The following is a 17,095-nucleotide window of genomic DNA, read 5'->3' as shown; positions in this document are numbered from 1 at the left end:
CATCAACGTGTGGTTGCCTCTCACACATCCCTGCTGGGGATGTGGTCCACAACCCAGGCATATACCCTGACTCAGAATCGAACTGGCAACCCTTTGGTTTGCAGGCCGGCATTCAATCCACTGAGCCACACCAGCCAGGACCAAACAGACTTTTTTAGATCTACCATTTCACTTAAGTATAGCCAGCCTCTGTTAGCCCATGTTAGACAGGTAGATATACACACACACACACACACACACGGATGGGCAAAAGTAGGTTTACAGTTGTGAGTATGTGAAATGAAGCGTTTATTATCTACTAATTATTGTATTATTTATTTGTATTACAATGGTAAACCTATTGCCCACCCTGTATTTGCAAAGAACTATCTCCAAATAATGACACAATTCAACCCACTACAAATGATTTCCTCAGCTTTCTCCCCTTAAGGTTACCTTGGGCTGGCTGGGTTCCCCCAAACACTTCTTTAAAATTAGCCCTATCCTGACTGGCGTAGCTCAGTGGATTGAGCACGGGCTGGGAACCAAAGTGTCCCAGGTTCAATTCCCAGCCAGGGTACATGCCTGGGTTGCAGGCCATAACCCCCAGCAACCGCACATTGATGTTTCTCTCTCTATCTCCCTCCCTTCCCTCTCTAAAAATAAATAAATAAAATCTTTTTAAAAAAAATTAGCCCTATCTTCTTGCTATAGACTAAATGGTTGTGTTCCTCCAAAATTCTTATGCTAAAATCTAACCCCAATTTGAAGGTATTTGGAGGTAGAAACTTCTAGGGAGTGAGTTAGGTCATGAAGGTGGAGCCCTTGATTGAAATTAGTATCCTTACAAAAGAAACCCTAGAGAGCTCATCTGCCACATGAGAACACAGCAAAAAGATGTCCATGAATGAGGAAGAAAGCTCTCACCACACACCAAATCTGCCAGCATCTTGATCTTGAATATTCTAGCCTCCAGAACTGTGATAAATTTCTGGTGTTTAAAAGTCACCAGCCTACAGTATTTTGTTATAGCAGCCCAAATGCACTAAGTCACTTCTGGTAGGTCTTCTGCGTGTAGGGGTGGCAGGCAATAGCTGGTGTTATTGGACATGGAGTGGTGCATTATTGTGTTCTTACATACCCCATCCTTATTATCTTTGTAAGTAGTCCATAATTAAGCTATGGTTGAGTCATCCGTATTCTGAATATGACATTTGTTTCCTGCTGCAAGTATGACTGTTAAACCTCCCAAATAAATTTCTAATCCATTACCTTCTTTCTAGCTCTACTAGCAATTCCTAATCCAAATTACTACCTAGAATACTGAAAAACTACAAATGAGTTTCTTTACTTTTGCTCCTAGTCCTTTCCTAATGCATCTCTACCCAGAGTCTAGATTCATCATTTCTAAAATATGTAACTCTCCTGATTAACGTGTTTTAATGGGTACAAGGTAAAAAAGCAAAACAGAAAACTATTTCTATATGCAACCAACAATTGGAAAATCAAATTTTTAAAAACGTACAACAGCATTATTAAAACTTCAAATATAGGCCCTACTCAGGAAGACAACAAAAATCTATACTCAAAGTAGCATAACTTACAATAAAATATCAGACATGGTAAGAAGCAGGCAGAAAAACAAATCAGACAACAGAAAGAGATCCAGAAATAACTGAAATGATACAACTGGCAGACAAGAACATTAAAACAAATACTGTAATTCATCGGTATAAAGGAAAACATAGACATAAGAAGGCTGATAAATACGGAATCTCAACAGAGAAATGGAAGGTCTAAAAAAGACCCAAAGAGAACTTCTAGAGTTGAAAAATATAATCTAAAATAAATAATACATGAGATAACACTTTCAAAAATTAGATACCACAAACTTAGAGATCAATAAAGTTAAAGGTAATGCAAAAACAAAACAAAACTAAGCAGAAACAGAAAAATGAAGAGAAGCACAGAGTCCCAAGGAGCAATCTTAAGCAATCTAATAAAAATGTGTAATTGAAACACCAAAGAGAGGAAGTATTAAGGAAAGAAAAAATATGTTAAGAAGTAATGGTCAGAAAAGATAATATCCTATACATGGAATCTATAAAATTGTTTTATAGTTTAATATTTATTTAATTACACAGTTAATTCACTGGATACAAAGAATAAAACAAACCTGATTACTTCTTTAAAAAAAAGTCAAAACATGGTCAAACCAGATTCAAAATACAAACCCACTAATCCCAGAAGCAAAATTAAAAAAAAAAAAAAAAACGTGGCAAATGCCTAAAAACCAATGACAAAGAGAAAAATATTTAGGTGGATTTGTATGGACACAATTTTTAAAAAAAGGTATGATCACTAAATTTTTATCCGAAGCAATGCTAGCCAAAAGACAATGAAATAACATTTTTAAAGTGCAGTAGGGAGAAAAACTAAGTGCAATGAAAATATTTTTCTTTTTCTTTTCTTTTATTTTTTTAGTATATTTTATTATGTTATTACAGTTGTCCCATTTCCCCCCTTCTCTCCCCTCCACCCTGTACCCCCCTCCCGCCCACTTCCCCCCCTTTACTTCATGTCCATGTGTCATACTTATGAGTTCTTTAGTTTCTACATTTCCCGTACTATTCTTGCCCTCCCCCTATCTATTTTCAACCTACATTCTGTGCTACTTATTCTCTATACCTTTTCCCCCTCTCTCCTCCTCCCACCCCCCTGCTGCTAACCCTCCATGTGCCCTCCATTTCTGTGGTTCTGTTCCTGTTCTAATTGTTTACTTAGTTTCTATTGGTTTTGCTTTAGGTGTGGTTGTTAATATTTGTGAGTTTGCTGTCCTTTTACTATACATGTCTTTTCTTTATCTTCTTTTCTTAGATAAGTCCCTTTAGCATTTCATAAAATAAGGGCTTGGTGATGATGAACTCCTTTAACTTGACCTTAGCTGAGAAGCACTTTATCTGCCCTTCCATTCTAAATGAGAGCTTTGCTGGATAGAGCAATCTGGGATGTAGGTCCTTGTCTTTCATGACTTGGAATATTTCTTTCCAGCCCCTTCTTGCCTGTAAGGTCTCTTTGGAGAAATCAGCTGACAGTCTGATGGGAACTCCTTTGTAGGTGACTGTCCCCTTATCTCTTGCTGCTTCTAGGATTCTCTTCTTCGTTTTTACCTTGGCTAATGTAATTATGATGTGCCTTGGTGTGTTTCTTCTTGGGTCCAACTTCTTTGGGGCTCTCTGAGCTTCTTGGATTTCTTGGAAGACTATTCCCTTTGCCAGATTGGGGAAGTTCTCCTTTATTATTTGTTCAAATACGTGCTCAATCTGTTGCTTTTCCCCTTCCGATTCTGGTACCCCTATAATTCGGATATTGGAACGTTTAAAGGTGTCTTGGATGCTCTTAATCTTTTCCTCAATTTTTTGAATTCTTATTTCATCTTGCTCTCCTGCTTGGTTGATTCTATCTTCCTTCTGGTCCACTGTATTGTTTTGAGACTCATATTCCTTCCTTTCACTATTGGCTCTCCTCCGTGTATCTTCCTGCATCTCTTTTATGGTAACCTGCATCCTTTCATCTAAATTGTGCCCAAAATCAACCAGTTCCGTGAGCTTTCTGATCACCAGTGTTTTGAACTGCGCATCTGATAGATTGGCTAATTCTTGGTCGCTCAAAAGGATGAGTCCTGGGGGACTGATCTGCTCTGTTGAAAACATATTTTTTTCTCCTGTCTCTCCTTTTTTTTTTCAGTCTGGTTGCTCTTGTTACAGTGGGGGGCGGAGCCTTAGGTGCTCACCAGTCACTAGATTGTGACGTTATATGTGGGGGCGGGTGGGAGCGGGAGCGGGGACGGGAGAAAACAATGGTGATAGTTCCTTTCTCCTGGACTCAGACCGTTGTCTGGGCTTCCGGGCCACGAGTTCTGCCCTGGTCCACAATCGCTACCCCTCTGGGTCTGCCAGCCGCAGCTTGCGTACTCAGGGATCACCGCTGCCTTCTTGCGCCCCCGGATGGCTTTTGCGCCGAGTTCGTGCCAAACTTTCCCCCCGACCTCCGCGCCCCGCCAACCCGAGCCAGCCCTGCGCCCGCCCGGCTCGTCTTCTCCTACCAGTCCGGATGAACGCGTCTACTTCAACTTCTTGGCTGCCCGACTTCCATTCAGATAAATCCTCTGCCGGATCTGGGTGTTATTCTGATAGTAAATTATTGTTTTTCTAATCTTGGTTGTACGAGGAGGTACGGTGCGTCCACCTATTCCTCCATCTTGCCGGAAGTCGAAGTGTGAAAATATTTTTCAAAAATAAAGGTAAAATAAAGATATTTCCAAATAAAAGTATAGACAAATTTTCATCAGCAGATTTACACTATAAGAAAAGTTCAGCCCTGGCTGGTGTAGCTCAGTGGATTGAGTGCTGGCCTATGAACCAAAAGGTCACCAGCTCGATTCCCAATCAGGACACATGCCTGGGTTGCCAGCCAGGTGCCCAGTAGGGGGTGCGGGAGAGGAACCCACACATTGATACTTCTCTCCCTCTCCTTCTCCCTCCTTTTCCCTCTATCTAAAAATAAATAAAATCTTTTTTTAAAAATAAAAGGTCAATGTTCTTTAAGCTGAAGAAAAATGAAACAAGGCAAGTGTTTGGGATCTAGAGAAAAAGAAAGAATGCTAGAAAAGGAACATGTGAATAAATACAAAATTTTTATCTCCTAATTTCTTTAAGAACTGATTAATCAAGGCAAAAATAAAAATAGTATATTGTACAATTTATAACATGAAGAAATAAATATTATACAATATCATCTCAAAAGCACAAAGGAAAGGCTAAGAGGAGGGAAATAAAGGAATACTCTTATAAGGTAAAGTAATATGTTTAAAAGTAGATTGTGTTAAGTCTTTGTATGATAGAATCTAGAGCCATATTTCTCACTTTTTGGTCTTACGACCCCATTATAATCTTAAATATTGGGTTATGTCTACCAACATTTACTACATTGCAAGTTAAAACTGTTAAGTGTCTTTAAAGTACACATTAATTCATTTAGAAATAATACATGTTAAAAGACCAATCTTAGGTTGACAAACATTTTTTTAAAAAGCTGAATTTTCAAAAATAATATTCAAGAAAATAATATTCAAGAGTTTAGTGACAAGAGCAGCACTGTTTTTACATTCTTGCAAATTTTACAATGTATGACTTAAAAGGGAAATAATGGGGTCTTAGGGACCCCAGAGATTCTAAGGCTACACTGTAAAAATTGTCATCTTTGAATGATCAATAAAGGAAAGAAAAGGAGAGAAACAAAACTAGTAAGATAAAATGGAACTTTAAAAATATTCAATTCAAAAGAAAGCAAGAAAGGCATGGCTGGTGTGGCTCAGTAGATTAAACATCAGCCTGTGAACTGAAAAGTCACCAGTTTGATTCCCAGTCAGGGCACATGCCTGGGTTGCAGGCCAGGTCTCCAGCTGGGGACATGTGAGAGGAAACCATCGATGTCTCCCTTCCACACTGATGTTTCTCTCCCTCTATCCCTCATTTCCCCTTTCCCTAATAACAAATAAAACCTGTAAAAAAAAAAAAAAAGAAAGAAATCAAGAAAGGAAGAAACACAACAACAAATAGGACAAACACAACACAAATAACAGATACACTTATACCCAACTATTTTGATAGCTACGTGCATTCTAATTTAAAAGGCACAGCTTAGACCAGGCTATGGCTCCCCCTCTTCCTAGTTCCTACTCCCAATGGCCCTCAGGGTGTAAGGTCCAGGGGGACCCCAAGAGTAGGAGGAAGGGAGAGCAGGTGTGTGGGTGCAGGTGTCAAGTGGAGTATGAGGCAGGAATTGGAAGAAGTTAAGAGCAAGGATAGGCCCAGGAGCAATGATGTCCAAAAAGGAAGAAGCGATAAAAAATCTCAACATGGAAAACGCCAACCAGAAAAGTGGGGGGAAAACCCCAAAAGAATGAAAAGGAGCAAGAAGATGCTAATAAAGGATAGCCCTTGGCTCTCCCTTTGGAAGCTGGTGAATATTGTGTGCCTAGAGGAAATCGTAGGCAGTTACATGTAGGCAGTCTATCCCGCAGCACAGGCAGGACTTGAGTCAGAGGCTTGGAGAGCCACAGGCAAGGATGAGATAAAATACAGAAAAGAACTTCTGGCCAAGATGGAAGCATAAGTAGACACACTGTGCCTCCTCGCACAACCAAAAGAAGGACAACAAATTTAAAAACAAAAAACAACCAGAACTGACAGAAAATTGAACTGTATGGAAGTCTGACAACCAGGGAAGGGAGTTAAAGAAGAAACATTCACCCACACTGGTAGGAGCGGTGGAGATGGGCAGCTGGGTGGAGAGGACTCAAGGCAAGGCAGTGGCTAGAAAACAGGTGGCTTGCAGACAGGGCAGTCCCACATTCATGGGCAGATAAACCAGAAGGAACAACTAGGGAGCAAGACAGGGCAACCTAGGGTTCCAGCACAGGGAAATAAAGCCTCAAAGCCTCTGACTGAAAACACCTGTGGGGGTCGAGCTGGCAGTGAGAAAAACTCCCAGCCTCACAAGAGAGTTCGTTGGAGAGACCCACAGGATCCTAGAATGTACACAAATTCACCCACCCAGGAATCAGCACCAGAAGGGTCCAATTTGATTCTGGGAAGTGGGGGAAGTGACTGAAAACCAGCAGAGAGCACAGCAAGGACACTGTTCCCTCTTGGACCCCTCCCCCACACCCCACATATAGCCTCAAGGTAGCGACTGGGTTGCCCTGCCCAGGTGAACTCCTAAGGCCCTGCCCTGTACTGCGTAACAGGCGTGCTAATACAAAACAAAACAAAACAAAACAAAACAAAACAAAACAAAATAGCCCAAATGAAAGAATAGATCAAAGCTCCAGAAAAAAATGCAACTAAGCGATGAAGAGATAGCCAACCTATCACATACGTAGTTCAAAACACTGGTTATCAGGATGCTCCAGGAACTCACTGGGTACTTCAACATCATAAAAAAGACCCAGGTAGCAATGAAGGTTGCATTATGTGAACTAAAGAAAAATCTACAGGGAACCAACAGTGACAGGAAGGAAACCAGGACTCAAATCAACGGTCTGGAGCAGAAGGAAGAAACAAACATTTAACCAGAACAGAATGAAGAAACAAGAATTCAAAAAAATGAGGAGAGGCTTAGGAACCTCTAGGACAACTTTAAATGTTCCAATATCCGAAGCATATGAGTGCCAGAAGAAGAAGAGGAAGACAAGAAATTGAAAACTACCTAAACAAATAATGAAGGAGAATTTCCCCAATCTGGCAAAGGAAATAGACTTCCAGGAAGTACAGGAAGCTCAGAGTCCCAAAGAAGTTGAACCCAAGAAGGAACACACCAAAGCACTCAATAATTACATTACTCAAAATCTTAAAAGCAGCAAGAGAAAAGGAAAGAGCTATCTACAAGGGAGTTCCCATTACACTATCAGCTAATTTCTCAAAAGAAACCTTGCAGGCAAGAAGGGGCTGGAAAGAAGTATTCAAAGTCATGAAAGGCAATGACCTACATCCAAGATTACTCTATCCAGCAAAGCTATCATTTAGAATGGAAGGGCAGATAAAGTGCTTCCCAGATAAAGTCAAGTTAAAGGAGTTCATCATCACCCAGCTCTTATTATATGAAATGTTAAAGGGACTTATCTAAGAAAAAGAAGATCAAAACTATGAACAGCTGAATGACAACAAACTCACAGCTATTAACAACCCAACCTAAAACAACAACAACAACAACTAGAACAGAAAGAGAATCACAGAAATGGAGATCACATGGAGGGTTATCAGTGGGGGAGTGGGAGGAGGAGACGGTGGAGGAGGAGGGGTACAGAGAATAAATAGCATAAATGGTAGGTAGAAAATAGACAGGGGGAGGTTAAGAATAGTACAGGAAATACAGAAGTCAAAGAACTTATATGTACGACCCATGGACATGAACTAAAGCTGGGGAAGGCGGGTGGGAGGGGGTGTGCAAGGAAATAAAGAGGGGGAACAGAAAAACCTGTAACAGCATAATCAATAAAATATATTTTTTACAATTTTATTTATTTATTTTTAGAGCGGGAAGGGAGAGAGAAAGACAGAGAAGGAAACATCAATGTGCAGTTGCTGGGGGCCATGGCCTGCAACCCAGGCATGTGCCCTGACTGGGAATCAAACCTGCGAAGCCTGGTTCGCAGCCCAAGCTCAATCCACTGAGCTATGCCAGCCAGGGCCAATAAAATATATTTTATAAAAAGAATACAAAAAGGATGGAGAAGCTGAGAGGGCTGACAAAAATGCTAATGAGCAAGCAGTTCAGTCATAGTCCTAAAGGCACTTAGCACTGACACCCTACTCCCATTACCAACACAGTGAGTTTTGTTTTTCTAAGATATTACTTATTTTTAGAGAGGGGAAGGGAGGGAGAAGGAGAGGGAGGGAAACATCAATGTGTGGTTGCCTCTCACATGACCCCCACTGGGGACCTGGCCCACAACCCAGACATGTGCCCTGAGTGGGAATTGAACTGGCAACCCTTTGGTTCATAGCCCATGCTCAATCCACTGAGCTACACTGGCTGGGTTTTGTCTTATGCCTGAGAAACCTCATGTCTTCTGCTTTGAAAACCCCTCAAGTTAACAGGAGGATACATCTGCTTCCTAAACTTACATATTTGTGACATACCTTCCTTTAAATCTATGGTTGATACTTGTTTCCTGTGAGTCTCGTATTACCAGGTTCTAAATGAATGTGTTTTGGTCCAATTTATAAGTTTGTGTCAGCAGGAGAGTTTTATATATTGCATGAAAAAATGCTTATTACATATTGTGAAGTTAATAAAGCAGTTTAAAAAGCAAAAAATAATAAAAAATAAAATTCAATTCCATTAAAAATAAAAAATGAAATGAAATGAAATGCAAATTGTCAGACTGGATAAAAAAAAGTGAGCCCTGGCTGGGTAGCTCATTTGGTTAGAGGGTCCACCCAACATGCCAAGGTTGCAGGCTCAACCCCTGAGTCAGAGCACATATAAGATTATCAGTCAATGAATGCATAATTAAGTGGAATGACAAATCAGTGTTTTGCTCTTTTTTCCCGTCCTCTCTAAGATCAGTAAATAAAAATTTTTAAACATGTTTAAAAAAGTAAGACTGCTTTTACAAGAGATGTGCTTTAAACAAAAAGAATACTACAAAGTTATTAAACATTAATCCTAAGGAAGCTTGGGGGTGATTATGTTAATGCCAGAAAAAGAATGCTGCACGGCAACATTACCAAAAATCAGGATAAATGTCTGGCTGCTGGGGCTCAGCTGGTGGGAGCATAGTTCCTTCTCTCACACCAATGTTTCTTTCTCTCTCTCCCTCCATTTCCCTCTCTCTAAAATCAACAAGCATGAAGCCCTGACCAGTGTGGCTCAGTTGTTTGGGTACTGGTCTGCAAAATGAAAGGCTGCTGGCTCTATTCCCAGTCAGGGTACTCGCCTGGGTTGTGGATTCCATCCCCAGTAGTGGCTCAGTATGAGAGGCAACCAATTCATGTTTCTCTCTCAAATGGATGTTTCTCTCCTTCTTTTTCCCTCTCTAAATAAAATAATAAAATCTTTTTAAAAAAAATAAGCATGTCCTTGGAGGGTGAGAGTGAAAAAAAAGATTGATGCCTTAATGGTAAAAGAGTCAATTAAGATGTAATTCCTAAATGTATACACACTTACTAACAGCTTCAAAACTCATGAAGCAGCCCTGAAAGATGTGGCTCAGTTGGTTGGGCATCGTCCTGCAAAGCAAAAGGTTACTAGTTTGATTCCCTATCAGGGTACATGCCTGGACTGCAGGTTTGGTACCTGGTCCAGGTGTGTACCAGGGGCAACAGATCAGTGTCTCTCCCACATTGTCTCTCCCTCTCTTTCTCCCTCCCTTCCCCTCTCTCTAAAAAAAAAAATAAAATCTTTTCTAAAAATTCATGAAGCAGAGGCAAAAATACACAATGAGAAAGTAACAGTTTCTTAAAAAATGTTAGAGAACTGGAGAGATACACACAAGAAAATGAATCTGGAACCATTTCAAATACCACATACAAAAATAATATCAAAATGGATCAAAATTTATGAAGCAGAAACTGAAAAGAGAAAAATCTGTAATTACAGTAGGAATACTCATCTTCAGTAATTGATACAAACAGGTAAGAATATAAACATTATCAACCAATTTGACCTGACATTCATAGAATACTCTACGCAATTGCAGAACAGATTCCTTTTTAAAGATTTTATTTACTTATTTTTAGAGAGGGGGGAAGGGAAGGATAAAGACGGGGAGAAACATCATTGTGTGATTGCCTCTCATGCACCACCTACCAGGGATCTGCAACCCAGGCATGTACCCTGATTGGGAATCGAACCAGCAACCTTCTGGTTCGCAGGCCGGCAATCAATCCACTGAACCACACCAGCCAGGGCATATTCCTCTTAAGTATGTATGAACATGCACCCAGATATCTAAGCCATAAAAACCAATCTCAATAAATGTACATGGATTGAAATCAGAGTATGTTCCCTGACAACACAAAAACATTAAAAGTCAACTGGGGGTAGGGGGATATAAGGGGACTAAATTGTAATGGAAAAAATATAATAAAGAGTTTTTAAAAAGTCAAGTAACACATTTATGACAGCATGGATGGACCTAGAGAGTTTTATACTAAGTGAAATAAGCAGAGACAGACAAATACCATATGTGGAATCTAAAGAACAAAATAAATGAAACAACAAAATAGAAACAGACTCATAGGTACAAAAAATAGAATGATGATTGCCAGAGGGGAGGGGGGTTAGGTGGCTGCATGAAAAAGATGAAGGGCACTCACAAAATAGTCCCAGGGATGTAATAAAGTACAGCATAGGGAATATAGTCAATAGTCACAATATGTATGGTAACAGATGGGTACTCAAAATATTAGGAGGAACCATTTTGCAAAGGATATTACTATCTAACCACTATGCTGTACACCTGAAACTGATACAAAATGAATGTAAACTGTAACTGAAAAATAAAAAATTTTAAGACCAATATTAAATAATAAAAAAATCAAAACAAGATCTGTAGAATATCCAACTATTGGGAAATTAAGCAATAACTCTTCTAAATATCTCATGGGTCAAAGAAGAAACCATAATGAAACTTAGAAAATATTTTGAACAATATATAAAAATTTATGGGCGTTAACCAAAACAGTGTAAAAGCAGTATGTAGAGCTCTATATGTATAGCTATAAGTATAGCTGTAAATAGTCAAAAAATATTTTAAAATGACCTAAGTATCCACCATAAAAAAATGAAAAGTTAAACCCAAAGCAAGCAGAATAAAGGAATTATAAAGAAAATTTTTTTAAAAAGATGCACAATGGATATAAAACAAAGCCAAAAGATCAACAGTATTATTATTAAATCCCTAGGTACAGTACAAGACCAAGAGAAAGAGAAAATGCAAATGACCAAAACCAGAACAAAACAGGGAATCATTACAGATCCTATATGCATTAAAGGATAATAAACGAATTGTGTGGACAATTTTGCCAATAAATTGGATAACTGGGTAAAATGGGCAAATTCCTTCACCGACAAACTACAAAAACTGGCAATCTGTAAGTGTACACATTTCAGAATGTTATGGCTTCTTGATGAATTGATGCTTCTATTAAGTATAGTATATAATTAAATTCTTCCCCAAGAAATACACATAATTAAAAACCTTTCCTCCCCGGCCCTGGCTGGCATAGCTCAGTGGACTGAGCGAGGGCTGTGAACCAAAGTGTCACAGGTTCGATTCCCAGTCAGGCTACATGCCTGGGTTGTAGGCCATGACCCCCAGCAACTGCACACTGATGTTACTCTCTCTCTCTCTCTCTCTTTCTCCCTCCCTTCCCTCTCTAAAAATAAGTAAATAAAATCTTAAAAAAAAAAACCTTTCCTCCCCACCAAAGAAATTAAAATTTTCAGTGGCATCCCTGCTGAGTTCTATTAACACTTAAATAAATAACACCAATCCTCCACATACTCAAAATTTAATAGGAACTAACGGTCCCAATTCATTTTTTGAGACCAGCATTATCCTGACACTAAAACCAAACAGAGTGTTTCTAAAGAGCAATTCCCTCATAAACGTGGACGTAAGTAAAAACATTTAACAAAATATTAGCAAACTCAGCCCTTAACCGGTATGGCTTAGTTGGTTAGGCGACATCCCCCAAAGCGAAAGGTTGTCAGTTCCACTGTGGGTCCGGGCATGTGCCTGAGTTGTACAACATGTTTATCGCACACACAGATGTTTCTCTTCCTCCCTTCTCTATCTAAAAATAAATAAAACCTTTGAAATATTAACTAAATGTGAACTCTCATAAAGAAAATAAACGTACATGGGACCTGACTCACAAAATAGACTGGTTTTATCTTACTTCAAAAAAATCTTGTATTTAGCCCCGGCTGGTGTGGCTCAGTGGATTGGGCTCCAGCCTGAGAACCGAGAGATCACAGGTTCGATTCCTAACCAGGGCATATGCCTGGGTTGCCCACGTGGTCCCCAGTTGAGGGCATGTGGGAGTCAACTATTCAGTGTATCTCTCACACATTGATGTTTCTCTCCGTTTCTCTAAATACAAAAAAAGGCACTAGTAAATCAAGTACACCCTCAACCAGAATATTTCTTTCCCTCTGTACTAATTTTTGGGTTAGGCCATCACTTGATGTTTACTTCTAAGAGTGTGTTTTGGGGTGTTTGTTGTAGAATGTGGAGTCTGACATAATACCTGATGTCAAGCTCAAATTCATAAGCAGATAATCGGATTTACTTTAGAAATGCTATACTACTTAAAACAACAGTAGGCGCCAAATACTCTTTTGGCTTGCATTTCGCTCCCAGTTTAGTTTAAAAGGTATTCCAGGTTTAAAAAAAAAAAAAAAACACACCGTGAAATGGAAAGAATTTCAGTCTTTGGGGTTTCCAGTTCCCCCAGTCTCAGGAGGGTCTTCCGGTGACGGTCCCCGGACCAGAAGACTCAGGTAGTAGGGGCCGAGGGATCACCGCCTCAGGGGAGTGCCGCGTCCGCGATGCACGTGGGGAAACCGTCGAGGTTTGGGGCATTTGTGTTCATTACGACAGTAAGCACCCCCCCCCCCCCCCCCCCCGTCCCCTACGGGGCGGGCCTGACGCCATGCTCAGCACTTACGTCTAACCTCACCCCACAGGGTGAAACAGCTACAGCCAACAGGAGAGTCTTAAGATCTGAGGTGGTGACTCGTCCAAGGTCACGCGGGAAGCGGGACTCGCTCTCGTGTAGCCTCCACTCACCTGCTCAAGATCACCGCGATCTGCCCTGAGGCTCAGACGCCCCAGGCGGGAAACTCCCCTCAAGTTTGCACTTCCCCTACAACGACGGGAGTCTAGCGGGAGCTCAGCCTCTTCAGGCTTTACCCCCCCGTCAGCCCAACGACCCAACAAATGCCTTCGCAAGGTCCCCGACGACCCGCCGCGACCTCCCGGATCCCCGCACCCTGCCCCGTGGTTCGCCCCGCCGTGGTTCGCATCCCCGCCCGCGCCCCAGCGCTCACCAGCACCACGCAGCGGCCCAGGGCATCCTTCTGAGCGTCGGGAGGGACGATGGTCACCGGAGAGAGACCCGGGTGCAAGAAATGAACCATGGCAACTACGGCCGGTGAGGCGTGCGGAGAGAGCGGGCGTCGAGGGGAAGCCCAAATTACACAGGAGGTGGGGCGAACCGGTTCTGGGAGACTGCTGAACCGCGCCGGGTCCGAGCGCCGCGCACGCACCGTCTGCGCGGGTCCTGGTAACCAGGCTTTTGAAACGCCCGGCGTAGCGACGCGCACGCGCCGGCGCCCGCAGCCGCCTCACCCTGCGCCCGCAGAGGTCGGCCCTCCGCAGACCCGCCCCCAGGAGGAGCCCTCCCCCTCCGGCCTACCGACCACCACTGCACCCTATCAGGGCCGGAGGGTCCCTCCTCACCTACCTTGTGCTCGGGAGCCCGCTTTCAATCCTGACCGCAAACTCGCGCAACTCCGGCTCAGCCCTGCGAGCTCAGCCTCCGTCGGCCCTGCACCTCGAGGCTTGTCCATACCTCATTACTCTTCTCTTGTCCCTCAGAGGTGTGTGTGCCCGCCACCCGCTTGTATAGTTAGGAAGTAGAACATGTATTTTTAATACTTGAAAATACATTTTTGGCCCTGGCAGGTGTGGCTCAGTGGATTGAGCGCCAGCCTGCGAACTGAAAGGTCGGTGTTGGGTTCCTGGTGGGGGCACAGGCCTGGGTTGTGGGCCGGGTCCCCAGGTGGAGGCGCGTGAGAAGCTACCAATTGATGTCTCACAAGTCGGTATTTCTTTCCCCCTTTCTCCCTCCCTTCCCCTCTCTCTCTAAAAAAAAATACGTAAATATAATCTTTAAAGAAAAGAAATAAGAGCCCTGGCTGGTGTGGCTCAGTGGATTGAGTGCGGGCCTGCGAACCAAAGGTTCGCTTGATTCAATTCCCAGTCAGGGCACATGCGTGAACTGTGGGCCAGGTCCCTGGTGAGGGGTGTTGAGAGAGGCAGCCACAGAATGAGGTTTTGCCCCTTTTCCTTTCCTTTCCCTCTCTCTAAAAATAAATAAAATCTTTAAAATATATATGACTAAATATATATATATATATATATATATATATATATATATTTTAAAAGAGTTTTCTCCTAAAAATCGTGCAACAGCACCTCTCATATCAGTCCTCTGTTTCAACTCCTGCTTACATTAGATGGCTCAAATATCAGAGGCTCTTTTAACCTCTTAAGTAACAAAATGAACTAAGCTTTCTTGTTCCCTAAAAAGTACCAAAAAAAACTCTTATAACTTGCTCCAAGAGAACAATAAATTACTACACTTTAGCTAATCAAAACGAAAATCTGTCTTGGAAGAGGATAGTTCTGGGCCCTGGATTTGAATCCTAGTTTGGGTTGCCACTTTGCTTCCTTACTAACTTCTGAGCCGTGGGCAAGATTCTTAAATACTTATGAAGCTCAACCTCCCAAAGCAAAATGGGATGAGAATTCCTCACTTCTCGAGGTCGAGGTCGATGTGAGGATTAAATAAGATAATGTATGTAAAACACATGACAATGCTTACAAAGCAAGTCCTTGATTAGTGGATTCAAATGTTAAAATTATTTTTCAAGTACAAATAACTGCAAAATACTTTTCTTTCACATTTATTCTTTTACTTAATCCTCATAAAAAAAAATTCTGGGCTGTAGATATCTCCATTTTATCCACAGAGAAACTGAACACCTGAGAAGTTATGTAGACAAATTGTTTTATCCTCCTGATGAGTGGAAAATCTGGGAGTCAAAATTGAGTTTTCTAAACTCCAAGTCCAAATCACTTTTTTTTATTTTTTAAGTGGACTATTTCATAATCTCCCCTCTGTCCTCAAACTTTCAACACCTCCTCTCCCCACCGAACTCTCAACTTCCTCTTTCCCTGAAAAGAAGAAAAGCAACTGTGCTGGTTTGGGCAGCACATATACTATTATTGGAATGATACAGATATTAGCATGGCTGCTGCACAAGGATGATGTGCAAAGTTGAGAAGCTTTAAAAGGAAAGAAAGAAAAACAATCAAAAAGGAATGTCTTAAACTTCTACTATTACATCTACCCACCAGTATAGATTCTTTGTCTTTGCATTCCCTCCCATTACTATGAACGTTTTTGCTCTTATCTAAGGCCAACCCCTGGATGTGTGCACTGTCTCATCCCCTCCTGCTTGTTCAAAGACATCATCCAGCAATACCCATTTTTTTCTCCTGCATTATCACCATTTCCCTCTTTTTTGGATTATTGCCACCAGCATATAAACAAGCTGACATTTTCCATAATTAAATAACAAAAGAATGCTGCTTTTTCTCTAATTTCCCTATTCAGGTATTATCCCTATACCTCTGCTACCTTGCTGTCTCCAATTTTTCTCCTACCAATTTCTTTCCTACCCACCATTCCACTAAACCATTCTTGCCAAGAACTGCCATTCCTCATCTTATTTGACTGTTCAGCAGCATTTGACCCAAATGGTCACTTTTTTCCCTGAAGTTCTCTATTTAAGCTTCCAGGACACATCTTGACCTCCTCCTCCCCATTGCTTCCTTTCTTCTTTCTTTCCCTTCTCCTCCTGCCTCATGGGCTGCTCCTTCTCATCCTCTGGATCCTTTACCACCCAGACTCTAAATATTTGTGTACCCCAGGGAGCTATCCATTCTCTTTTACTTGTGGTGATTTTATCTAGTTTCATAACTTTAAAGTCAATCTATGTGCTCATATACTCTTATTTCATATGTCTAGCCTATAGCTCACTTTTAAATTTCAGAGTCATATATCCAGCGTCTATTCAACATGTTCACCTTGTTATCTAAATGGCCTTAATGTATCAAAAGTAGACTCCCAGTGGTCTCCCCTCAACCTGCTTTTCCTACCAGTCTTACCCAGTTCGGTTATGGCAACCCCTTCCTTTCAGTGGTTTATGACAAAAACCTTGGAAATCATTTTTAACCCCTCTATTATTCTCATATCCCATATCGTTTTAGGGAATCTTGTTGGCTCTATCTTCATTTTTTAAAAATTGATTTTAGAGAGAAAGAGGAAAGGGAGGGAGAGAAACATCAATTTATTGTTCCACTTATTTATGCATTCATTGGTTGCTTCTTGCATGTGCCCCAACTGGTGATGGTACCTACAACCTTGGCTTATTTGGATGATGCTCTAACCAATTGAGCTATCCAACCAGGACTTGTCGGCTCTGTCTTCAAAATATATTCAGAGACTGTCTATGTCTTACCTCTCCCATCACTGCTATTCAAGTCCAAGCTTCTGTCATTACCTACTTGGATTTTTACAGTATTCTTTTGTCTGGTTTCCCTGTTTCCACTCTTGCTCCATTAATATCTACTCTCAACATAGGAACTAGAGTGATCAATTTAAATGATCATGTCACTCTCCTGCCCAAAACTCTCTAATAGCTTCCCATCTCACACAGAATTAAAAATAAATAAATAAATAACAATAAT

General features: G+C 41.2%; 1 protein-coding gene and 1 non-coding gene across 2 annotated transcripts in view; one reads left to right on the top strand and one right to left on the bottom strand.

The window, feature by feature from the left end:
• Positions 1-13,815, bottom strand: part of ZYG11A (zyg-11 family member A, cell cycle regulator) — a 54,768-nt gene extending 40,953 nt beyond the window's left edge. Inside the window, 1 exon segment of the mRNA XM_028512636.2 lies at positions 13,606-13,815. Coding sequence (XP_028368437.1) covers positions 13,606-13,695 — 90 coding nt within the window. The 5' untranslated portion in view covers positions 13,696-13,815.
• A 1,723-nt stretch (positions 13,816-15,538) lies between these two features.
• On the top strand, positions 15,539-15,642 carry LOC114498257. Its single transcript, XR_003684699.1, has one exon. It is a non-coding gene; the product is annotated as a U6 spliceosomal RNA (small nuclear RNA).
• Positions 15,643-17,095: the final 1,453 nt, after the last annotated feature.

Source organism: Phyllostomus discolor, chromosome 5 (genome assembly GCF_004126475.2).
Source record: "Phyllostomus discolor isolate MPI-MPIP mPhyDis1 chromosome 5, mPhyDis1.pri.v3, whole genome shotgun sequence".
NCBI classification, from domain to species: Eukaryota; Metazoa; Chordata; class Mammalia; order Chiroptera; family Phyllostomidae; genus Phyllostomus; species Phyllostomus discolor.
This window is presented reverse-complemented; position numbering and strand designations above follow the sequence as displayed.